Source organism: Melitaea cinxia, chromosome Z (genome assembly GCF_905220565.1).
Source record: "Melitaea cinxia chromosome Z, ilMelCinx1.1, whole genome shotgun sequence".
Lineage (NCBI taxonomy): Eukaryota > Metazoa > Arthropoda > Insecta > Lepidoptera > Nymphalidae > Melitaea > Melitaea cinxia.
Window position 1 is genome coordinate 20,944,756 of NC_059424.1, and position 27,863 is coordinate 20,972,618.

The window sequence follows — 27,863 nt, forward strand, 5'->3', positions numbered from 1 at the left end:
TAAATATACAAAAGTAAATACTTTTTCTTTACAAGGTATTTTAATTTAATACGTAGAACCCTATAATGAAAAAAAAACATTGAATAAAATTTTAATGTCAAAAAAAATTATCATTCCTAAAGCATTCTAGTATTTTTGGTTATTTTTAATTTTTTACTAAAATGTTTTTTCTATTTTATTTTTAATTATTATAAAAATTAAAGTTCTTATTAAATTAATCAAATTATAATTAATTCGAATTATATAATTTTACATTAATAATAAATAAGTAAAATCAAAACATAATATGACGCTGTCTATTCTAATCGTTACAGTAAATACTTTTATAATCTATATCTTACATAAACAGCTTAAAGCGCTGTAAAGCGTCATTCTCACCCCACTAAACATCATCGCCACTGAGCGCCAGTGTCATTTATTTCCTATGAATATACTTCCAATATTTTTTTCATACCACAGACTATACATCATTTTTAAAAGACGAAACTCCTTATCAAATTGTTATTTGCAATAGAAATTGTCTGCATATTTTACTACCCGCATATTGTGATACCGCAGAATGTGTTTCGAAACTGCGCTGAGGTGTGCAAATTAACGAGATGACACTAATGTAAATACAGCTGACTAATCACTATTCAAAGTAATGTGTGTAGCTTTAATTGAGATGTATAGAATTTGTGTTGATAAAAGCAATATAATAAATAAAATAAAATAAAATAAACACGATAAAAGCTATTTCGTTTAATCAATATTTTGTACCTATGCATGTGAGCTACTAAAACTGTAGAATATGGTTGTTGTGATATTTCATAGAAAACGATCATTCGTAGAGATTAAAAAACGGCCATAGTCTGGTTCTTTTTTTAAACTAACACTACGTATAAAGTAGATGACTCTTTTTCAATCGTTATTAGTAAAAAAAAAAAACAAATGTATGCCTCAAGTAGCCTACATTTTTCTGGAACAAACATACGGTGTACCCTATAGTACCGTAGAGTATGTATACTCTTGTGTCTAGAACGGGGTGGACATATGCTATTACAAACTAAAATGTACGTTTGTGCTAAAATTTCATCCGGGTTCATTTAGTTACCTACTAAGGCATAATGAAATTACCAACGTCTATCCAAACCGACATTTATAATACATATTATGGCCAGGGGTTCTATATATGTCTGTATTGTCTGTGCATATTAGCATCTTCGTTTTATTTTATTTTTTTCAAAGAAATAACTTATATATTTAAATATGACTCATATTGAAATGGTTAAAATTATAATAATTTTAAATTTTATTCATGAGTCTGACATCGTCTATAAGAATGTATTTGTTATTGTGTATACAAAGTATCCAAAAATGAAGGTTAGGATTGGACCCTGATCAAAAACAATGTGTTATAATTTCCGTTTCGTAACTAAAAACGTGATGATTTATACACAGACTCCTGAAAAAGACTACGATCTGAATGAAAAATAGGCTGAGAAATTTATAATAATAGCACTGTTACTACTATAGTAACTTCCATTACTCTAAATATCGTTTTCTGTACACTTTACCTCTAAATCAAAATCAAAATCAAAAACAATTTTCTTCAAAAGCACTTTCGAATCGTCATTTTACAAATTAAAATTTTAAATTGATTATTACTTTTTAAAATTCGAATCGAAATGTAGATTTTGCACGGCAAGAAACTACGATGTTAATCTTATGAAAATTATAATATATAAACTGTGTTTTAGTACAAAATTAGTAATATCTTCCATGAAATACAGCGTCACTAAGTCCACACATCTGTATCAACTATGTAATCCTGCACCGAATAATACGCTTTCTCCCATAATTTTTTTAAAAAAAAACTTTATTCTTTTGTTGAGACAATTGCAAACTGTTTGTAGGGATTTTATTATACATGCAAATATTTATAACCCAGAAAGGAGACGTTTCCGTTGCGCAGTCGGAAACTTGGGAGTTACAATTTTGTTATTCCTTCTCGTGTTTACACTTCGATGCTATTTATATCAAAACAATTAATATTCTTGTGAATATACATAATATTGTTATAAATGTATTGCTATGCAATTGTTAATAAGTGTGCCATATGAAGCACAATCCGTAGAGACACTCGAGCTGTATATTATATCAAATTGCGAAAAAAAATAGATACCTATTGTTCATAATATTTTATATTGAACGCATACAATGGGATAGAAGGTTAAATTCGCATTGGTAAGTATAAATAAGTTTTCGCCTCAGCAAAAATGTTTTTTATCAAGAATTCGCATGACATCAGCTAGGTTATAAGGCGGTGATCGGACTGTGCGATGTGCGGTCCAAACGATGGATGCGTGCACGCGCTGTTATCTGACGTACGTGTATAAGGACGCAAGTCTGCTATTATTGTTTCAAAGTCACTCAACAATCGATCGTGATAATTGTCATTGGCAGTACTGGTAATGCAGTAATTACATATTTTTTTAACGACTTGGCCTGTGTCGGGAGTGCGGAAACACACACAGTACACAAGCAAAAACGCCCCGATCACGGTAAAAACTGTATGGCCAATACAAATGTACGCTATGTGTGAAGATCGAACTCGCAACCGCCAGCGAAACAGCAATAAGCCAGTGCTGTGACAGTTCTTTAATATCCGCGCAAAGATCATAAAAAAACTGTAGAAAGACCATTGATCGATCATTGTCAAATTTTTTCGATTTCGATTATTTATTTGATAAGTAATATTAATCATATTAAATACAAGATTACAGTCAAGGAACGCGCATTCCGTACACAGCTTTATTAATGCCATACTTATGGACATACAGGTGTCGCATGGCAGAACATTGGCAATACTTTTTACTGACTACTAAGTACCTACCTAATATTATTTTGTTAGTAGCTATTACTAACTAAATAATATAACTCAGAACCAATGATTCTAACGATTATCAAATATGAATCCCATTTAAGTTTATTTATTTATTTTTTATAATAAGGAACAAAAGAATAAAGGTAATTTAAAATATACACATGTGAACATTGATATCAAGTATCACTATATCGGAAATCAAATAAAACGGTTAAATATATTAAAAATAAAATAAAATAAATTTATACGATACGGCTAACGATATAAATCGTATCGTATTATATGTGCTTTTGAGAATAAATAATAATGTCTGCGTTATGAGTTATTAAAGAATTAGCATAAAATATGCAATAAAACCGAACCATTGTTAAATTGTGAAGCATATATGAATGTCTGTACGTATGTGTGTATGTGTGTTTATGTGAGTGCGTGTGTGTACGTGTGTGTGTGTAAGTGTACGTTAATATAATTAAAATAAATACATGCAATAATTATTATGTAATGTAATTAGTTTCTGTAAAGGGCAAGGCAAAAAGGAAATACTTTAAATTGGAAAGTTTATTAACAGGCCTTTAGTTATATAATTCAATTTTTTATTGGACGCTATACCTCGCTAGCCTCAGCGAAAAATTTAAATTAATGAACTTTTATATTGAAAAGATCAAAGACAAGTCTTATTATGCAAAAGAAGAGTGACTAAAAACTTCCACTTTGAGGGTGGAAGCTCAATCTGGACACGGAACCCTTCTGATTGACTGATGATTTTCCTAACAACAATCGCTATTAGACATATGTAGCTATAGCCATCGGGACCGGCGACTTTTCATGCTCTTCCGGCTGGTTAAACGTTTAAACGTTCGAAGACAAATATCAACAAACAATTACTTCTGCAATAACAAAGCATTCACTCCAAACGGGAAATTATCTCACAACCGCTAGTTGTGTGGCGATTATTCGTACCATTCCAATTTTTTTTTTTACCTTTACGCTTTTTAAAATGTTACTTAAATATAGATTTATTTGAGGCTGACAACACTAGTATGTCGATATAATTAACTTTTTGATTCCTGATCTTTTGTTGTCTTGTCGTTTTAAGCTTTTTTTGGAGTTTACTCTTTAATAATCGATTTTCATTTAAGGTCCCCGAATAAAAAAAATCCGATAGATGGCGTTACAACGTTTTCTAATAACCCCATCTCCAATCGATAGATGTGGCATTATTTGATTCGTTTATATACCATTTCATATGGTATTATTCTTCTTCTTAGACTCGTAAGCCTTTTTGTGCCTATTTAGACATTCGATCTACATACACTTTTTTTAACAAGTATTAAATAGTCAACATTTAATACTTTTTTTTAATAATCTATAAGAAACTAAACTTTCACACAACATAATTAAAAAAAATAGTATATATATATATATTATTTATTTTATTTAATCATTTTTTTTTTTAATTTTAGAACGTTATTTGTGAAAGAGATGTTAAAAAGCGAACTTAAAGCGTACTTACAGAGCATAGGAATAATATAATAATATGTAATAATATTGCAATTATACATCGTAATATCGTCAAAACCATACTTATAACCAATTAACATTATGCCCTCAATGACTGGATTGTAACCGATGCTCACAAAGCATACGTATGGCTTATATAATTGATGTCCATTTGTGTGAGTATTACACAGCCAGCTTTAAGTAGCGCATTGTCGCCAACCGCTATTGTGTTATGATCAAATTTAATATTAGCAACGAAATAAAAATATACCTAGCTTATGTGATACACGTGTTATTTGCGTGTTACACCACATCCATATAATTGTCATTAGCTTTCTTATCATACGATTGTAAATCAAGTAGATATATAATGCCGCACTTTGTCTATCTAGTTGTATGATTAAAAATGGGATAGATTTGACAAAGGGTAACTATTAGATGTTTATACCACCAGGGCCCTGATTTTCTATGACACAAATCTCGCGATATCACAAAACGCTCACACAGACAGAAACTATACGTCATGTTAGTATTAGCACACGTTTGTATTTCCAATGTCATAGCGAATAAAGGCCCTGGTTCCTCTACTAACCGCTCCAGGGATCCCGGCGGAGATGAACAGCGCCAACGTGTCAGGCCAGGGCAGAAGCTTGTACTGCTCCCACCACCTCTTCACCACCAGGCTCACATAGAAGCCCAGCACGAACGACATTGGTATAGATTCGCTCTGCGCTCCGAAATATTGACGCACCTTCTCGAATATTCTGCAAGCAGAGAACGCGTTAGTTAAGGAGAATGAAACAATAATAAAACTTTTAAAAATTAAAATAACGTTATGTTGACTTATATAATATATGAATATTACTTGTGTATGCCAGATGAGATCAGCGTATTTTAACACTTTCGTAAATATTTATGAGTATTTTATGCTGCGCAGACCGACATCATGACTGATGCATTATAGGGTCTTAGTTGAATAAAAATAAATAAATTAGGAATTAGGTAATATTTAAAGTTTGTTAGCAATTAATCGCAAAACACAAAGATCGTCTCTACAATCAGTAAAATTTCTTAAAACGTCGAAGCATACTGAAAATTACGAAAAATCATAACTGTAGACAACATACGTGTCCAAAGCCAATTTCAATCATGTTATTGGTCCCGACTATATTTATTAAACGAATAATAATGAAAATTTATTTCATTTAACATATATACATATATTGTAGGATTGAATAGGATCTTCCTGATAAAAATTTCTTAACATATGATTGAGTAAATAATGAATACACTAAGACAAGATTTTTGGTACTTGTACATAATTTCTAAATGATTGTTGTAATTGAAATATACTTTTGATTAACTATATTGATTATGCTATTAGACGCCTGCAATACCTGGATTGCAGGCGTGACCTACCTATAACCTTTGTCGAGCGCGTTTCAGACCCTTCTCAGAAACTCTGGCTACCTTACTCACCAAAGGAACACTACATGTGGGCAGTAGCTATTTTAGCCGTGATCTCCTGTAAGGTTTAGGTGCTTCCTTCGGTCCCTGCTATGTCCTATTAACCAAATCTCCATGATCTTTATGACCTTTACAACATTTTTATACGACAAATTATCGTATCGGTATATATTCATCCAGTTACAATATCCGAGGATATAAAACCTCTTTTGACCGGTATTTTATACTGTTTGAGGAAAACCATTTAGTAAGTTTTATATTGAATGAAGCAGTAATAAATAAAGTTGCTTCCCTGTAATATTTAATATCTCGTTGATACATTATTGTAAACAACAAAATTATATTCCGTATATTTTTTATTATTACGCCGTTTTTATCAAACCATTTCTGTCGCTCTTTGAAATGTCTACTAAGGGCCTGCTTTACCGGTTGTGGATAACGCTATTTGACGGATGACGATATACAACAGATAAAAGTTTTTCGTCTATTAAGATTTTTCAACGTCGAATTTAAATGTATTTAGGAGATATTTCTAGTCGCAAATATTAATCTTTAACTTTTATTTTATTAATTTTGGCGAAACAGGTCCAAATGACTTCACTCTACCTCCTGCTGTTAAATCTAATCGTAAGTTATTTCGACGGAGGAGTATGAAATTTTGTACACTTATATATAGAGATAGAGTGCAGAATGTTAATATTTTTTTCTAAATTATGCATAAAAATGTATATCAATAAAAAAAAAAAACATTACACACACTACCACGCATTTGACACACACACGCATATTATATTCTTTTTTGATTGTCAGTCTGTAGTCAAATAGAAAATTAAAAAAAAGAGGTTCTTTATTTTCATTATTTTTTGTCCTCTTTAATTTAAATTTTTTAATTATGGTTGAATTTCGACCTTTAAGTGACCACTAGTTACAATTAACTTTTTAAAAACGAATACAATTATAAATCGTAAGATGAGGAATAAGCTTTTGAAGCGTATTTGAATTTTTATTGTGATTGAAAATACATGTAGAACGTAATGTCACAATAGTACTGAATACAAAGTTTCCAATTAAAGCTGGACATCCTACCGACTCCATCATACCTTTCTGTGTTATAGCCTAAAGCTTAGACAATACACGACCTAAAGCAAAAAGAATAATTAAAACGGTATCGTTGCTTCAGGGATATGTGTGTTCGAACACATAGTTTAGCACTACATACCCTCTTCAAGCTTACTACTATATATCTACTTCTCTGTCTGTAATATATATCCATTATTGAAATGTTTGAACAGTAACGTTTGACCACTGTTATAGAAAAAAAAAACAATAAAAATGAAAAACAACTTAATTTTTTTATTTAATTATCACTAAGCAAAATATGTACTATCGATTCAGTCTATAGCATCCCACAGCTAGGCATAGGCCACTATGTAGTCGTCATATGTCATATCTCTTATATGTCATAGCTCAATCAAGAATCAAGAAAATTTTACTCTTTTAAAAATAATAAGTGCATTATTTTACCCGACAATTATTAAATATGCGTCATACATGAAAAAAAAACACCACACAACTTCATCATGTATAACATCATAATGACAGCAATACGACACGATTGAATCAGTAGAATACGGAACATGTCGAAAATATTAATTAATAGCTGGCAATTTTGGTACCAACCTATTCTTTTTTTTTTACATGAATCAATTTGCTTGAAGTTTAAATTGTTTAGAATCGTTGTGATTTGAAACTGCGTCACGATGAAGAAAGAAACACAAATGTATAGTAGAGAATGAAGTAGAATACACTATTGCTCAAACTCGATAGAATAAATCGCAACAGCCTCACTTCCCACGGTTTTTCAGAAGTTTCACTTCCGCTGTGTGTGAAATGCACATACAAACTTTTTTTCACATTTTATTTGATACAAACCTTACCTTTACAATCGAAAATCGAACACAAAAAAAAAAATCGGTTCAGTCGTTCGGAATTTAAATATTATATCATACGTACGTTTCGGCGATTGTTTTATATATTGACACAGTAGAAATGTATCCTTGCTTATTGCTTTAGGTTACAAACGAAGTAATTACGTGCTATACGTTTGAAGAAGTGATTGGAAACATCAAACAACATCAAGAATGTCGATATTGAAACGAGCGAATCCACGAACGACGTCTTGTATATGTATACATATTAGGATAAACTTCATTGAAATATTTAATTAGAAATAAATTTATTGTTAAAATGTCAAAGACAAGAGAAGGGTTGCAATATAGCTCCTACGTTAAAAATTTCTTTTTGTTTTTAACAAGGAAAATAAAAAATTGTTAACAATGACGTACGTACATAATTTAAAACGTTTTTATTTGGTTTCCTTTACTATTTTAGATTTCGAAACGAAAATAAAAAGAGTTTATAATTTTGGTTTTAAAATGACGTTAAGTAAATAACCATTTATGAGCGAAATTTAGTATTTCTTCTGCCTGCTTCGATACTTTCTTGTATATGTAATATATGTCTATTATTTTAATTAAATTATAATAATGTAAATACTTTATTAATTAAAAATTAAATAATTAAAAATTAATTAATTAAAAATTACAAACGGAATTTCTATACTATGATAGACAAAAAGCGTATTAAATTTTATAGACACAACTTAGTTTAATATTTATTTTTCCCTTTTAGAATTCTGTTTCAATTTTATATCTGTTTGTACATCCAAATTAAGTCTTATCTTTTGCCTTTTGAGCAATATGTTTACATCTAAGCAAACTATAAAATATATATCATAAAGTATGATTATATATTTATAGTAAAATGTTAACAGGTGGATGTCTGTACATAACACATATTCAGAAGATACAAGTGATACAACTTAGCGGTTTTGTATAAGAGCCATAGAAACAAACAACTTATTTTAGAATTTCTAATGAGTGTCTGTCAATACCTATGTTTGTTTCAACATAAGGCAATGTCTACAACAGGAAATTATATGTCATTTTCACAGTTATGATCTGGGATGTTTGATTAATCTGGAGTGGTTTTCATATTGATCCAACGTTACGCGTAGTACGCGAATGTTGTATTGTAGTATATTTGTTTCAACGCAGATGAAGTCCTTGATACTGACTAGTTATGTAATAAAACAATAAATAAATAACATAGCTTGTACCATCTTACTTAAAAAACCACCCCAATGTATTAGGTATTAGGGTATACTTTAAATCGCTCAAGCTTGATTGTTTCACACAAAAGAACTTAGAAAGGTGCCTCGTTACTTAACACCCAAACAATACAATTTCACTATTCGTGGCTCCAGTCTTGAGGTGAACTAGGTTACGTTTATATTCAGTTGTTCTAAAATTAAACATTTATTACTTTAATCCTACTCTGTCCGAGGTCTGATATTATCCTCTGATCCTATCCTCCTTCATACAAAAAGTATAGATCTGGTTGTAATGAAACTTGGTACGTATCGAGATCGAGACTGGCATACTTGTAGGCTATTTTTTGTCTCGACACTTCATAGGAATCGGAAATCACGTGAGTCTCCGCAACCGGTGGTCGCGGGTATGCAACCGGTGGTCGCGGGTATGCAACCGGTGGTCGCGGATCCGCGGTGGGTGGAATCCGTGAGGAGATCAACTCTTCTCGTGAGGCACAGCAGAAAATATCCTGTTTAAGATTTGGAGCACAGATCACGGCTAAATAATACTACTCTTAAGCTATGTTGTGTTCGTGCGATGAGTAACGTGACCAGAGCTTCTGGTGAGAGTCAAGGGTAAGGACGGTTTGCAATGCTTCTGGTTTGGCTAATCTATATAATACGGTAATAGCTTACTGTCAGAACCCATATGCTTGTTGACCGACCCAATCATGTATATAAATAAAAATGAACGTTGCTAAGCGCGTAACTCGAGGATGACTCGACCAATTCGGCTAATTTTTTTTTGTATGTTCCTTAAGGCCCACGGACTGCTTCAATACAAAAAAAAATAATTAAAAAAAAATAACTTTTATTATTAACTTTTGACAGAACGAAGTTTGTCTGGCAGTGTAGCAATTGTCATACCTAGCTTTACCTATCTGACAATTATAGGGAACTTTTAACTATACGTTCTGGCTGCAAATAATGAAGAATAGGAGAATAATGTTATTATTATTCTCATATTCTTAAAGGAAAGAATTCTAGCAGCTATAGTTCGTTATAGTGTCAATTTATTAGTCACAAACTTAACAAAAACCGAATAATTCAAATATTATACAAGAAAACTTAACAAAAGCCGCGGAGACAATTTCATAAATTATAATCAACTAATTTCAAATACAAAAGCGACGATCTCTAATAATAATATACTGAATACAATAGCCAATTTAAAATGCATGCAATTTTTTTTCCTTTGTAACAATAGATTATTTAAAAAATAAAACAAAAAGGTTTTTAAATTTTATTTATGTTTATAATTTTTATAATATTTAAAACGGGTCATTTAACCTGAACGGATTATTTCATATATTTTGGAATAAATTTCCTTTAACACTAACTGTGACACGCAATTACACGCGCCTTATTATATAGCCTTCCTCGGAAAATGGACTATACAACACAAAAATAAGTTTTCAATTCGAGCCAGTACTTCTAAAGATATGCGCGTTCAAACGAATCCTTCAGCTTTATCATATTAGTATATTATTAATAATTATAATATAATAATATAACACATAAAAAAAAGTTAAAAAACATTTTCTATCTACATATCGTTAATAACATTTATTTGTATGATATTTTGTATATTATTGTTAGTAAATTATTATTTGTTAATGTATTTTATATACATGTCTTAATGTATGTGTATGTATGTATGTATGTGTGTATATGTGTATTATATATTATATACTAAAATATTTACTTATTTATATGTTTCTTTTTCTTTTTTAATAATTATGTAAGTCTATCATATCGTAGTTTTTGTCTATTTATAATTAATTTTTCCTCCTTAATTTGTGTACACCTTAACCGCTGCTACTGTATTGTGTCCAGTGCCCAAAGATTATCTGGAAGAAATCGCTATTTAGCGATAAGATCGCCTTTATACATCTTGTATTGTATCTTTCTTTATATGTGTCTGTATTTCGGTGTACATTAAGAAAATAAATATAAATAATATACTTTATTGCACATTTAAATAAAGAACAAAATGTACATTACAAGCAAATAATAGCTTTTAATGTAGTCACAAATTGTACAACTAGGCTTAGGCTTATAGATTAAGCGCTAAAACGCTGTTTAAATTATGCTCGACGTGAACCAAAGCGATTAGTTCTCTTGCGATCTAAGAGTTACGTGACTTATTTACTACATTGTCAGAAAGATTATTATAAATTATGTCAATAAATTATACGTAATTGCCAGAAAATATATTTAAAGTTTTTATTACAATGAATTTAATAGCTAATTATGATATTCGATTCAAGACTATATTAAGAATGTGTGAATTTAGTGGCGTTATATTTCATGTAGGATTTTAATAACTTAACACATTCTTTTAAGTAAGTAATTGCAAAGTTTCTTGTCATTCTTCTCGGCAGAACAATCATATCGAATTGGCGGTAGCGTCACTTTTAACTATAACTAATTAATTTCTTTCTCTCTTTGTCTGGCTCTTTCCCATTTTATTTGGGTCGGCCCTCCGTATCATGTGCCTCCAGGCAACTCGGTCCTGGGTCGTATCTTTGTTGACTTGGACTTCTATTCACTATAATTAACTAATTAATTAAAACAAATGTAATTCTAATTTATAAAATTACGACGCGAAATTCCTTCGCTTGCTATTTATATTTATTAATTTGTAATACATGTACGGGTCACACGAAAGCCTCAAGCGTTACCGCTGAAAGCCAAAACCGACAATTTTAGTTAGAGCCCTTGAGTCTTTTAGTTTCTCTGTTGCTCGGTGGCCGTACTTTTTAAATCTTTTTCTGACAACTTTTTATTGTCATTTTTTCTTTGAAGCCTTTCGTGCCAGGATTTAGTTATCGGAAAAGCGAGCATCGAAGGCTACCGCGTTGAAAGTCATTGTCAACTACCGTCTAGCTCTTTTCCTTTTTTATGGCTATTGTGTACACATTGCAGCAGTGGACTTGAAGCCTATGGAACCCAAAAATTTCGTACTTTACACGTTTGAGTTTATCTCCGATTATTGTAAATATAATTTCTAAGAGAAATTTCTGAATCAGTGTTAAATTCACAAAAACTAGAATTAATTTATTGAATATATTAGGTATATTCTTTGTGCTGACGATTGCTTATGATGTTGTGCTTATGAAGCCTACTGGAATGAAAAAAAAATATTGATATTAAGTTTGAATTTATTATATAGAGCGTATATTTTAACGAATACTACACCGATGCAAGATTATGTGCAAAGTGCAAGCTGTATTAAATGACTATCAAATTTCTTATACAAGGCTTCTATTACACGCGATAGGAACAATGCACTGTCGCTGCGCCAAATACTGTCGCTTTTCTTACGAACGCCTATCGAATGCACGTGTGCATATGAATGATTCATAATTCATAATAATGAATATATATATCTTATATACAAAATTCTCGTGTCACAATGTTAGTTAACATACTCCTCCGAAACGACTGGACAGATTTTTATAAAATTTTGTCTGCATCTGGTAGGTCTAAGAATCGGCCAACATCTATTTTTTATACAGCTAAGTTATAAGGGGGGAGGAATTAAGAGGTAACCCCCTTATTCCCTCATAACATATATGGAAAAACAACGTTTGCGGGGTCAGCTAGTATCTATATATATATCATCTACGGGGCTTGTTCTATAACTATAAGGGTGGGGAGGGATTAATGGGGTTAATAACATATATGGAAAAACAACGTTTGCGGGATCAGCTATAATGCGGAGGATAATATATATATATATATATATATATATATATATATATCCTCCGGCCATCCACGGGGCTTGTTATGCAGGTCGAAATTTCCAGAACGAAAACGTTAGAACTTTAAAAATGCAATGTGTTTTCTTTTGCGACACCGAAGCCATATACATCATTAACCCTTCGAGCCATTTCTGTAGCACTTGTGCCACGGTGGAACTCTTTTGTAAACTGAGTAACGCAAAGGTGAAAACAAAAGAAGAAAAAACAAGTGAATTACGGTTTCCGAAACGCAAATGTATAAAGAAATAGGTATATAAATTTGAATTTGGAGTTGTTAAACAAAGAGGAAATATTTAAGACCAAAATAGCCAGTACGAAAAAACGCCAAATACATATTTAAGGAACTAATATATACATACGTAGAAAGAGGTTTTTACCCAGGATTGGGACATGACAAGCTGGTTCAAATAAATTAGATCATATTATGATATTATAAAAAAAAATTAAAAAACAAGTGTATATAACACATGACAGAAGTAGATCTTTAGAATAACAATTTAAATCGATAATGCTTGATAAATGATAAATGCTTAGTAGACGAGTGTGGACGCTACCAAGCATTGCACAAAAAGGCGACCGAGAGTTTAACATACTGTGTAATGTCTATCTCATTCTCTCGCCGACTTAATCCTATACATTTATGTGTTTATTTATTTTTCGTGACGCGTTTTTGTTTCATTGAGTTTCGAATCTTGTGATTTTTGCGATTCTCGAGTATTAGTTCACAACAAAATGTTTAAGAATCAAACGCTTTATTTCAATTAATTGTTATAATTGTTATTTATTTAAAAGTACTTCGAATAAAAGTATTAATGACTTCGGAACTCACGCTAATCTTTACTTTGACTGAAGCATCTTAAACTTTGACGTTAACCGCTAACTTTACTTGTAACAATATAGAAGTTTTCTTGTATCGATTCAGTTAAAATCTAACATTTATGTCAGCTTTTTAAAAGCTATTCAGGTTCAAAGATCTTATAAATATAAATTTGATTACTAGTGTAAATATTTACGTGCATTAGATAAGCGACATATTGTCTCACAGGAACGTTCCACGTTGACCAAGAAAGTCAGCCATTCTTACGAATATCATAAAATGTAATTATTAGAGAATACCTTTATAGCCATATTATTATTATTATTAACTGCCTCAATACAATAAATTTACAAAGTCTTGGTAATTTTAAAATAAACAATAACAACGAGCGAATCAATAGCAACGGACAAATAAAAAAAACATTGATAGTAGTTTTTTCAGTAAAGTTGCGTCAAGAAAGTTTTAATTGATTATCAAGTGAAGTGTATTTACTTTTAATTTTCTAAAACGGCTACCTTCGCATCTTGCTAATTCTCGATTGTTTTATAAAGATGTTTATTTTAAGACATGCAGTATCCTTGTTTTTTATACAACTAGGTCGGCAAACAAGCGTACGGCTTACCTGATGGTGAGCGATTACCGTAGCTTATAAACGCCTAAAATACTACAAGCATCGCCAGCGCGTTGCCGACACTACCCCCAATTCAGAGTTTCTTGGGGGGCAGGAACTCTCGTCACCTTAATTACACACACAGGACCCCAACACATGTGTCACAGGAACACAACACTGCTTGAAAGTAGTATTATTTAGTGATAGTGATCACCTCAAAAAAACTCCTATATTTTCATAGAAACTATTCTGTATTCACTTCATAGCAAGTTATAAATTTGTTAAGAAAAAAAAATGATTGCTTAATTATAGTACCTACATGTTAGATCCAAAATTATTTTACTATGTTAAGAACGGAATGATTTGGCTAAAAATTATTTTTTAAAATGAATTTTGAAAATGAAATTTGCTTTTCGTCATTGACCATTTTCTTTTGATTGAGCCATGTTAGTTAGGTACTACTAAATTGGCACGTCACAGTAACCTCAAATGCAAAATACAATTTAACTTGAGACGACATGCAAACGCTCATTTAACAGACCATTATGTGTCATCGTGTAAGCTCACAAACGTGACGCTCGAAACAGACAAATACGGACGCTTGTGTGATATTATAAGCTATGTGCCTTTTGATTATATTTTACCTAAATTACCTATTGATATATTTTATATATAATACTAGCTGACTCGGCAAACGGTATCTTGCCGCTAAACGCTACTTAAAAATAGGGGTTGGTGGTAGAAGGGTGAGGGTTGTATGTATTTTTCAACGGCAAATCATAATAAAATAAAAATATATGATTTATCAAAAAAAAAAAATTAGGGGTGTACTACCCTTAACATTTAGGGGGATGAAAAATAGATGTTGTTCGATTCTCAGAACTACCCAATATGCACACAAAATTTCATGAGAATCGGTCAATCCGTTTCGGAGGAGTTTAACTACAAACACCGCGACACGAGAATTTTATATATTAGATTTTGATATAAAAATAAAACAAAAAAAAAAATGTAATCCAACAAATTGAACCTACCGATAGTTCTCCATGAAAATATTGTAAAATTTTCATTGCTATTTCTGGTTTACTTATACTAGTTATAAATTCCATATGAACTTTCAAATTGAAAATTTTATGAAACATTTTATTTCAGATATTCAATTCCAAATTCAAATTGACATCAATAAAGCAGGTCACCATTATGTATGTTGAATATTCGAGATATCGAAAATTGAAAATTGAGTAGTTGAATAATTGACAAAGTGAATGCGTATGCATTTAAATGACTTCAAAAAAGAGGTTATCAATTCTACTGTATTTTTTATGTAAGTTACATCAAAATTTTGACGTAACCGATTGTCGATTGCTTGTCGTGTGGTCCCATTTAAATTTGATCCAGATCTGACGAGAGTTTTGAGTTATCCGTAATCATGCGTATTTTATTGATTGTTTTGGCGACCTACGTTGTATTACTTGTCAATGTTGATTTGAAGCCGCTTTTTTTTTCGTTTGCGAGTAAACACAATTATTTTGTGCTAAGCTTTGTTAAATACATACAACGTTATGGGAAGGTTAGAGGGTGACTGGAAATTCGAGTTAAATTAATTTTGTCTATGGAACAAAAACAAAAGTCAAAAAATAATTTTTACTGTACTCCTGCAAATACAGTCAGATGAAAACTCCACAGATAATTGTTTCTGTCATGGATTGCACGTTTAATTCGTTTTTTAAAATATCTTTCATGAACAAACATCAGCACAGTTTTATTATACGGTAAAATTTTCCAAGAATTTCCTTCGATATTTAACGCTCTAGAATTTAATATTTAATATATTTCCACGTATTTTCTAAGTAATAAGGTACCACCTAACGTTTATGTATAATATGTATAGCTACAGATCTTTTCATGTTTCGTTTGATATAGGAACACTCTTATATCAAACGAAACGTAATAAAAGATAATCCTAAGCAGCTTAGTTTAAAGGGCACTTATACAGGGCGCAGAGAGAGTTCTAACGGAAACTTTATCTTTAAGCTATGGTTTTATAACATACAAGCTAGCCGCTCCGACTTTAGACAATATTGACTTATATTACGTGTACATGTTTTTAATAACATATGTCTTCTATGATTTAAATTAGTACTCTTGAAGGGTTAAGAATTCGAAAAGTTTAAAAAAATATTGTAAACCCATTTGGGGTTAACTCATTGTCGCATTTTACAATGACCCGTCTATTTATTCCGGGGTTTGTGGGTGTTGTTTTCGCCTCGAGTCAGGGCATAATATATATTTATTTGCTTATATATTATTTTATTTCACCATTATCACTATCACTTCAGCCTATCGAAGTCCACTGCTGGACATAGGCCTCCCCGAGTTCACGCCAGACATCCCGGTTTTCCGAAATCCTCATCCAGCCGCCAACGGTAATCTTACGAAGGTAATTTTTCTTGGTGTTAGAAAACACCGGGTTACGAGAGGCTGCAGTACTTTATTTACATATATAAAAATAATCGCCGAAATGTGGGTACGCTTACAACTTCCGAATGACACCAGCGACTTAGATATTTCTTTGCTGAATTAATTATTGTTAGGTCAATGTTTGTACACCCAAAATGAAATTTAAAAAAATATGATTCACAAAAAGTGGGATATTACAGGCGTTACTGAGGTAGGGTATAGCAGGAAGTTTCCTGCTCAAAATATGGAGCAGCTCAACTGGGGTAGTACCTCGACCTTACATAGAAGATTACAAAATAATACTTACTAAATAATACTGATTTCAAGCAGAGTTGCGTTAATGTTGATAAGTAAGTGCCAGTATAGCCAGCCCGCTCTTCCCGTGGGTGTCGTAAGAGGCAACTAAGGGATAACAAGGTTCAACTACCACCTTGGAACTCAAGAAGCGGACCGATGGCGGGATAACCATCTAACCGCTGGCTTTGAAACACACAGGCCGAAGACGGGCAGCAGCGTCTTAGGTGCGACAAAGTCAGCCCTGCGGTCACCAACCCGCCTGCCCAGCGTGGTGACTATGGGCAACACACATGAGTTTGCGAATTTGTGGAGGCCTATGTCCAGCAGTGGACTACAATAGGCTGGAATGATGATGATGATGATGATGGTAAGTAAGATGACCAGAGTTCCTGGGTGGAATCGAAGATAGGGTTGGCAATGCGGTTGCAATGCTTATGATTTTGCAGACGTCTATAAACTACGGTAATCTTTACGTGTTCTTAGAGGCACAGTGGGGGAGCCACAAGGACATACGCCCACATAAAAAAAAATATGTCCTACTTGGCGTGAACTTGTGGAGACCTATGTCCAGCAGTGGACTGTAATAGGCTGGAATGATGATGATGATGATGGTAAGTAAGATGACCAGAGTTCCTGGGTGGAATCGAAGATAGGGTTGGAAATGCGGTTGCAATGCTTATGATGTTGCAGACGTCTACAAACTACGGTAATCTTTACGTGTGCTTAGAGGCACAGTGGGGGAGCCACAAGGACATACGCCCACATTAAAAAAATATATGTCCTACAAATATTTGGTATGGGTCGGAACTGCTCCGAGCGGGAATTGAACCCGCCACTGTTGAAGGTGACTATATGCACATGATATGCATCGCTGCACCAGAACGGCTGTCACGCAACGCAGTCGAAACTGTGGCATATGCGATGTAATCATGCAATCATAATAGTGAAATAATTGCAAACATAATCACTGACCGTTCTTACTGGACAGAAAAGTTGTTTTTGTCTGTATACGTGTTTTTATATTATTGTATTTTGATAAAAACCTAAAACAATAGTGTGAAAAACAATTCCAAAATCAAAAATACAAAAGGAAATATGCTGTATAAATGAAGAATTCTTAGTACTTTGGAACGTGTGAACAAGGCGTTTTAAAAAACATTAATTAATTGGCTAAAAATGCACAACATTTAAATCCTGGGCACAACTTATTCCTTTAAGAAATATCTTCCAAAATACCCGGCAAAGATCATGAAAAACGAACTTAAATTAGTGCATACTTTTTTTTTTAATTTGCATACAAGTCAAATGCCAAAAAAAAGACAGTATATTTTTATTTAAAAAAATATACATACTGGCCTTCAAAAAAACTCTAACCTTAGAAAAAATATATTACTTACCAAGCATCGTTAGCGATTATCAAAATATATTCAAAATACAATTATTAGTTTCTTTACGTAAATTGTAATTACGCGGAAAACGCTCGGAAAACCCTCATGACAGTAATGTTTTTTTTTTTAAATAATAACTGAATAATAATTTACATTTTAGACGAAAAAATATAACCACCTTGAATTAATTTTGAACGCTTAATGATGAAAAATGCATTGTTTTTAGAATACAATAATTATTCTTAGTTAATGATTAGCATTATTTAAAAAATGTATAAAAGGTAAAAATGTAAGTAGACGCAGTCTCCGTAAACTGTATTTATACTGCGTGTAGTCCTGACAAAAGTTCGACTACCGATAATTTTTTTACTTTCATTTCGAAAACAAATAGCAATTATAACTAAATACAACAAAAATATAAAGAAAAGCAAAAAAAAATGTTTTACAAACAAAAGCAACAAAGTTAGGTTTAAAGGATTTATTCTAAAAAACAAAATTGACTTACATGAGAACAACATAATAAATGTAATGATACAAATATTCGCCTTATAAGTAGGTACTTAGTTAACGGAATAGAGTATAATTAAGTCGTTTTATATATTTTAATCACTATACAAGTGGGTATTCTCTAAAGTATATCCAGATATTTGAGAGTTTTGAGACTTAAATCCATTAACTGTGCTTACATTTTTATATAGGATGGTAATTTGTTATAAAGTTCTGCTCCATCGAAAGTAATATTTTTTTTTTGCTAATTAGGTTCTTATTTTTGGGAGAACTATTAAGCTTGGTCTACGGGTGCTGCGTTTACTGCTTTGTTTTATAAATAACAAATTAGAAGTTAAAGTTTACACAACAATCAATCGACCGGTTTATATTAAACAATAATTGTGTTTGCTCGCAAACGAAAAAAAAACCGACTTCAATTACATCGACGAGTAATACAACGTATATCGACGAAAAAATAGTCAAGTAACAGCGCGTTATCAAAGATTACTCAAAAAGTAGTTATCAGATCTCAATAAAATTTATATGTGACCACATGACAAACATCAGCTTTCGATTAAATTAAAAATTATCAAAATCGGTACACCCAGTAAAAAGTTATTGCGGATTTTTAAGAGTTTCCCTCGATTTCTCTAGGATCCCATCATCAGATCCTGGTTTCCTTATCATAGTACTAAACTTCAGATATCTCCTTTCCAAGAAAAAAAGAATTATCAAAATCGGTACATCCAGTAAAAAGTTATTGCGGATTTTTAAGAGTTTCCCTCGATTTCTCTAGGATCCCATCATCAGATCCTGGTTTCCTTATCATGGTACTAAACTTGAGATATCTCCTATCCAACAAAAAAGAATTATCAAAATCGGTACATCCAGTAGAAAGTTATGCGGTATAATACAACGTAGGTCGACGAAAAAAGCGTCAAGTAAAAACGCATTATTAGATATAGCTCGAAAAGTAGTTGTTAGATCTCAAATAAATTTAAATGGGACCAATTGGCACACACCACCTTTTGATTAAAAGAAAATTTGTCGAAATCGCTCCACCCAGTCAAAAGTTCTGATGTAACATACATGAAAAAAAAAAAAAAAAAAAAAAAAAAAAAAAAAAAAAAAAAAAAAAAAAAAAAAAAAAAAAAGTCGAATTGAGAACCTCCTCCTTTTTTGGAAGTCGGTTAAAAAGTAAAAATAAAGATAGAAATTTAAGATGAAGTAACAAATCTTATCTTAGATATTTCCTTTTTTTAAGCAATTGTTAAAATGTATCCCTGTATGCTTTCCTAAGAAAACAAAATATAAAAAAAATATATAAAGAAAACAAACGTAACAACACAAGCTTAATATCAAATAATTTTTGAATAATTTATAATTAATTACTAGTGGTCGCTCTGTGATCAAAATTCTACCATTATTAATCTGTGCTACAAATAAATAAAATTCGAGTGTCTGTTTGTAATATTAAAATAACCGCTTTTTACAAAATGCATATGGACGTATACACGGTACATATACCTACCAAAATAATATTTTTTTTTTCAATTTTGACGGTCTGTCTGTCTGTTTGTTCCGGCTAACCTCTGAAACGGCTGGCCGGATTTTGACGGGACTTTCACTGGCAGATAGCTGATATAATAAGGAGTAACTTGGCTACTTTTATTTTACAAATTTATTTATTTTATAACTCTGCGAACTGAATAATAACTTTTGTGGAAAATTCCCCGCGGACAAAGTCGCGGGCAGAGCTAGTTTAAATTATAATGTTGCGCATTATTAAGGTTCTGTTCTCAATAACTTCTATATCATAGAATGTATGATAACAAACAAAAGAATATATATGCGTGTGCTAATACATGGTAGTGTGTGTAATGTTTTTTTTTATTGATTTAATGTATTTTTATGCATTACACAGGCCGAAGACGGGCGGCAGCGTCTTCGGTGCGACGGGACCAGCCCTGCGGTCACCAACCCGCCTGCCCAGCGTGGTGACTATGGGCAAAGAACATGAGTTCACGCCGTTTTTGGACTTGCGAAGGCCTGTGTCTGTGATAGGCTGATGTGATGATGAGTGATGATGCATAATTAAAAAATATATTTACCTATTACCATTCTGCACTCCTTCTCTATATAAACTATAAGTGTGTGAAATTTCATACACCTCTGTCTGCGCAATTTGCGTTAAAAGATGTACAAAGTTTTAGCTTCATGTATTAATATAAAGACTAACTAACATTACTTAGACTAAACAGTTTGGAAAAGAATTATAATTATTTGAAATGAAGTTGAAAATTAATTCGAGTTACGAAATCAATGGATTGGATAGTTTATTTCACAGAGTGAACTCTATTGAAACGTTAACACATTTGAACGTCCTTTTAATCTTTATTTTAAATATTTAAAGAAACTAGCCAGTCGTTTCAACGTCCTGTATCTAACTCCTGTGTAAACTTTTGACATTTTCAGCATTTAAAATGCGAAAGATGCTAATAGTAAAAAAAGACATAAGTCTAAAGAAGACTTGCTATCATGTGACAGTAGCTCGGAATTTGTGAAAGCCTTACTTTAGCAATCCGTTTTAGAAACATCATTCATCGTCATCATCATTATAGTCTATTACAGTCCATTGCTGGACATAGGCCTCCACAAGTTTGCACCAAAACTGGCGTGAACTCGTGTTTTTTAGAAACAAAGATGAAATTATTTATCAATAAAAGTAATGCTTTTTTTGAAAAAGTGTAAGCAAAAACTTTGTACATTTTTATGAAAATTTCGTAGACGGACGAGTATGTAATTTGTACACTTATAGTTTATATAGAGAAGGTGTGCAGAATGCTAATATTTTTTCAATTATGCATAAACAATACTTCAAATCAATAAAAAAAATATTACACACACTACCAACTTATTTGACACACACACGCACATATACTCTTTGGTTTATTTCTATAGAAGTAGTTATTGACAGCAGAACCTTAATAATGTTCAAGCTTATAATTTAAATTAGCTCTAGTCACCTTACTCACCACAAGAACACAACACAGCTTGAAAGTATTGTTATTTAGCGGTGATATTATATAAGGTCGAGGACTTCCCCAGTCGGGCTGATCCAGATTTTGAGCAGAATGTTTCTCGCTGTGCCCTACCTCAGTTAAATGTTTGACTATTAGAACAACCGAGACCGACAGTTTTAAGTGCTATCTGAGGCATAATGAGGAATCGAAAACACAAATACCTATACCAGAAACAAATGCTGAATATACATTAATATCAAGTTTTACAATAAACAAAAAGAAAATGTATTATATATTACTTAAACTAAGATTGCGTGTAAAATGCATAAATAGAGGAAAATACTTAAACATGTAATATAAATCGGTAATCGGTTTCAATAGAACAATATGTCGTCGATAATAGAACAATATAAAAAAATTCACAACGTAAAAACGTGATTGGTCACGCTTCTTTATAGGATATTATGAAGTCATGTTTTCAATGTTACTGATAAATAACAAATTTAAATATAGAATTTGTAATTATTTAAGTTTAGTTTAAAACAATCAAAGAGTATTTAGTTGTAATATAATTATGTATAGCTTTGCCATGCGATTTCACCCGCATTAATTTGAGAAAAAACCTACAATCTACACTAATATTATAAAGCTAAAGAGGTTTTTTTGTATGTTTAAACGAGCAAATCTCAGGAACACACATTATTTGCACATTTGCAAAGTACACAGCTAGTTATATTATATAGCCTATAGACTCGGTAAATGGACTATCCGAAACAAACATAACTTTTAAATTCGAACCTGATTTTGTTGTTCCTGAGAATAGAGCGTTCAACAAACCATCAAATAAACTCTTTAGTTCCATAATATAGATTGTACTTTAAAACGATCGAATAGCATTTGGTTTCAATGTTTATTGTTTTATTTATCGAATATTCTTTTTTTAATTTTCGACCCTGATGATAGTCTATGGAACTTAATTTTATGGACGGCCACGGAGGTCACATGCGATTCGTAAAAATATGGCCGCCAATTTTACGATACCTAATTTTACGGTCTATCATGTACTAGGAATAAATATATGCTTAATTTTATGGACCACGTAGGTCACATATGAAATTGAGGAAAAATCTATGCACCCACTTTGGCATGCTCAATTTTACGGACAAGAACAAAGGTTGCATATAAAATTCCTAAAAAAAATTAAGCAATCTACGCACGTGACGATACAATACGTGGAAAATCACCATCATTGGTCAATTTAAGGTTATCCAATACTAAAAAAGAAATGTAAATTTTCTTTATATATTACTGATAAATTCGATTCAAGAGGATTTAAAGTTATTTAAAAAAAATTCGTTCAGTTATTACTATCGATTCTGTTATTGAAATCACCACGTGTCTCTGATGCTTTACAAGTCAAAGAGTCAATACAATTTTCATTAATTATTTATAGGGCAGTTTCATCGGCTGAAACAAAGTAGTCTCACATATATTTATACAAATAAATAAAATTGGAGTGCCTGTTTGTAATATTAAAATAAGCGCTTTTTACTCAATGCATATGGATGTATATATACACGGTACATATACGAAAATAACATTTTTTACAACTTTTGTCTGTCTGTCTGTTTGTCTGTCTAGACATCTGTTTGTTTCGTCTAATCTTTGAAACGGCTAGACCGATTTGACGGGAATTTCAATTCTTAGGCTACTTTTATTTTAGAAATTTATTCTATAACACTACAAACTGACCAATAACTTTTTTGTTCGTATGTATATATGACTGATATACTCTGCCACGCCGGCGCGGCGGTGGAATACGCCCTAAAAGCATGTTACATGTGATCGTAAACTAATGATCTGCAACTATTTAATGCACAGGTTACAAATAGGAATATCTGGCAAAGTCTCCCGTACTTTTATGTGCCTCTTTCTACACAGAGATGCATGTTTTTAACCGACTTCAAAAAAAGGAGGAGGTTACTCAATTCGACCGTATATTTTTTTTTTTTTTTTATGTATGTTCTTTTTTTGTTGGAAAGGAGATATCCATAATTTGGTACTATGATAAGGAAACCAGGATCTGATGATGGGATCCCAGAGAAATCGAGGGAAACTTTCAAAAATCGTAAGGGTGACTAGTAAATTTAATCATGTTTTCATTAAGTACTATAAAGCACTACTATTTAATAAAGGTCTGGAGTCGATCTGATGATGGAGAAGAAAGATAGTAGAGGGAACTCCTCAACAATTTATAGCAATTACCTGGTTTTTGAACTTAATTCGTTTCTATTGATGAGTACTTTGCACCTGTATGAGTTATAAGTGCCATCACACTCTGATGATGGAGACAAAAGATAGTCGAGGGAACTCTTTAACGATTTATAGCAATTACCTGCTGTTTGAACTTAATTTGTTTCTATTGATGAGAACTTTGCATATGTATGAGTTATAAGTGGCATTACAGTCTGATGATGGAGACAAAAGATAGTCGAGGGAACTCTTTAACGATTTATAGCAATTACCTGCTGTTTGAACTTAATTCGTTTCTATTGATGAGAACTTTGCATATGTATGAGTTATAAGTGCCATTTCAGTCTGATGATGGAGACGAAAGATAGTTGAGGGAACTCTTCAACGACTTAGGTTTAAAGAATTTATTTCTCATAAAAACATAACGTTCACTTATAATGAGATACAATCAATATAAATAGTAGTATGTAACAATTTTTACCTCTGGAGCGCTTAATCGAAATATTTATAATTACAATGTATAAACGTGTTCTTTTAATTTTGATTTAAAAATATTTATGTTGTCCGAACCTTTAATATGATTTGGTAAATTATTATATAGCTGCACTCCCTCAAACAATATTGTTTTCTGACCATACTTTGTACGTACACTAGGCAGCATTAATTTATCCTTGTTTCTTAAGTTGTGTTTAGTTATTTTTTTATCAATTTTGATGTTTGAGTGTATTGAATTGTTGATAATATTCTTAATTAGTATGTAGGTGTAATAGGTGTATAATTGGTTGATATTTAACAATTTTGTTTCTTGATACAATTTGTTGGTTGATGTAAAATAGGGATAGCGAAATAGCACTTTGATAACTTTATTTTGAATTCTTTGTAATGGCATTAAATTTGTCTTAGCGGCACTTCCCCACACTTCTATTAAATATTCAATGTTAGATTTAACTAAGGTATTATAAATTATCATTCGTACTTTATTAGGAATGCAGTTTGATACATTTCTCAATGCGCCCAGTATAGGTAACAGTTTGGCTCTAACGTGTTCTATGTGTCCTTTCCAAGTCAACTTATCATCTATCCATAATCCCAGATATTTTTCTTTTGCTGAGGATTGTATGATCTTATTGTTAATTGTAAGGGGTGTGAAATTAGGTATATGTTTATTTTTTGCACAGAAAATCATATAGGACGTTTTATTTATATTTATTGTAAGCAAATTGTACTGTAACCACTCACTTAGCCTGTCAAGATCATTTTGAGCTTTACTTATTAAGTCCTGAATAGAGCTACCGTAATAAAAAAGGCATGTATCATCCGCGTACAGTGTCAGTTTTCCAATTAGATTAATGTTAATAATATTGTTAACGTAAATTAAAAACATTAATGGACCAACTATGGAGCCTTGTGGAATTCCGCACGTAACATTTTTAACAGAACTGGTAAAGCTATCTATTTTTACAACTTGCGTCCTGTTTTGTAAGTATGATTCAAAGATTTTGAAAGCCCTGCCCCTGATACCGATATTCCCTAATTTCAACAATAGTTTACCATGGCTTACCGTATCGAAAGCCTTCTTCAAGTCAATGAAGATTCCCAAAACAAAATTTTTTTTTATCGATTTGGGACCTTATTTCTGTAACTAAGTCTATGGCGGCGGTAAGAGTGCTCGATTTTGAACGAAAACCATATTGTTGACTAATGAGAAATTGTTTTTCAGACAAGTAAGTATTTAAGCGTTTGTACAGTATTCGCTCGAATATTTTGGATATCACTGGTAACACGGAAACGGGTCTATAGTTATTTGGATCACTTTTACTACCACATTTGTGAATGGGACTAATTTTTGCAATCTTTAGCGAATCGGGAAAGGTGCCGTCAGACAAACACTTGTTTATACAATCAGCTAATCTTTGAGATATTATATTTTTTATACATTTAATAGCTTTGGTACTAATTCCGTCTATCCCAGTACTTGTGTTGCTATCTAGATTATCAATTATGTTTGATACTTCCTCACTACTACACGGTGCTAACTCATTTAATGTTATATTATGCTTATACCTACGGTCATACATTAATATGTCATCACTATTAGTGTGATATTTGTTAGGTATTGCACTTGCCAATTCTACGCCGATTAAAGAAAAGAAATCATTAAAGCAATTACAAACCGCATTGCCTTCCGTAACAGGTCCAGAATCCAATACGAGTCTGAGGGGAGCACAGCTTTCTTTACTCTTATTTAATGCTAAACTATTGATGGTTTTCCACATTTTCTTCGGATTATGACTGCTGGTACTAAACAAAGAATAATAGTAATCTTTCTTGCGGGTCCTTATCAGGTTTTTCACTTTTATACGCTCGTCATCATACTGCCTTTGAAGGTTTTCATCAGTTGGATTCACTTTAGTTTCTTGCCATAATCTGTTTCGCATATCAATCGAGTCAATTATTTCTTTATTTATCCAATCTTTTTTAGGTACATTTAAAAATTTTGTCTTTTTAACTTTATTATTATGTATATGTTCTAAAATAAACTTTTCTAAGTTCTGATATTCTTTGTTTTCATTGCAATACTCTGCCTTTAAAGCATTTGCGTAGAGATTTTCGTAATTTAGGGCTTCATAGTGTATTTTCCTGGTTATTTCCGGTGCTAGGGTGCCAATTTCTAGAAAAATCTGTTTATGGTCGGACAAAGATGAATCTATTATCGACATGTTGAATGAATGATTATTAACATTTGTATAAACATGATCTAATATTGTGTTTGTTGTGCTTGTTTCGCGAGTACTGAACTTACTATCTATTTTGTTTATTATCTTAAATCCGCTTTCCTCTAATCCGTTCATGTATTCAATGACATGGTTATCTGTACTGAGTAGGTCAATGTTAAAGTCTCCAAATATTACTGCTCTTTCTCTGCGTTCTAATTGAGTCGAAAACAAATCCATAAAGTTTTTGATATTGGTGTCACCAGGTCTATAAATAATACCAACGTCTAAGGTTAATTTATTCATATGTATCCACAAGTAATGATTCCCATTTTCACATAATTCCTCTGTTGTCTCAAATGAAATGCTGTTGTGTATGTAAAGGGAAACACCACCTCCCTTACTTTTATTTCTATAGTTATATATATGTTGATAGTTTGATATGTTGTACAAGTTCGCCTCATGTTCCGAATTAATCCATGTCTCAGTAAACAACATTAAGTGAATAGTCTTAGGTATTGTTTTTATTATGCATAGTAATTCATCAAACTTTCCCGGCGTACGGATACTACGTAGGTTAGCATAAAAACATCGTAGTGAATTAGAATGACACTGTATATCTTCGTACTTTTTAAAAATGTAATGTTCTAATCTACTATATTTATTTATACATGTATTCTGTAATGGTATTTTCTCTAGTTTTTTTGGTTATTTTTATTTGCAATTATTGTGGGTATTCCTTTTTTATATTTAATTATAAGATCTTTCTCGCCACTTTGTTCACGTTGTTTTATTTCCTTTTTTAATGAATCTAAATACTGTTTCTGCATTGGGGTTTGATCGGAGTAGAAATGGGTATTACCAGACAATTTTGTTTTGTTGCGTAGTAAATATCTCACAGTATTAACATCACTAAAATACGCCTTAATGGGACGATTCTTATTAGGCTCATATTTACCAAGTCGTACTATTTTTATTGGTTTGGGACAGGATTCATATAC

General features: G+C 31.9%; 1 protein-coding gene across 1 annotated transcript in view; it reads right to left on the minus strand.

Annotated features, from left to right (window-relative positions):
- Positions 1-27,863, minus strand: part of LOC123668377 (bestrophin-4) — a 108,821-nt gene that overhangs the window by 40,556 nt on the left and 40,402 nt on the right. Inside the window, exon 3 of the mRNA XM_045602109.1 lies at positions 4,959-5,130. Within this exon, the coding sequence (XP_045458065.1) occupies positions 4,959-5,130 (172 nt within the window). The remainder of the gene's footprint in view (positions 1-4,958; positions 5,131-27,863) is intronic.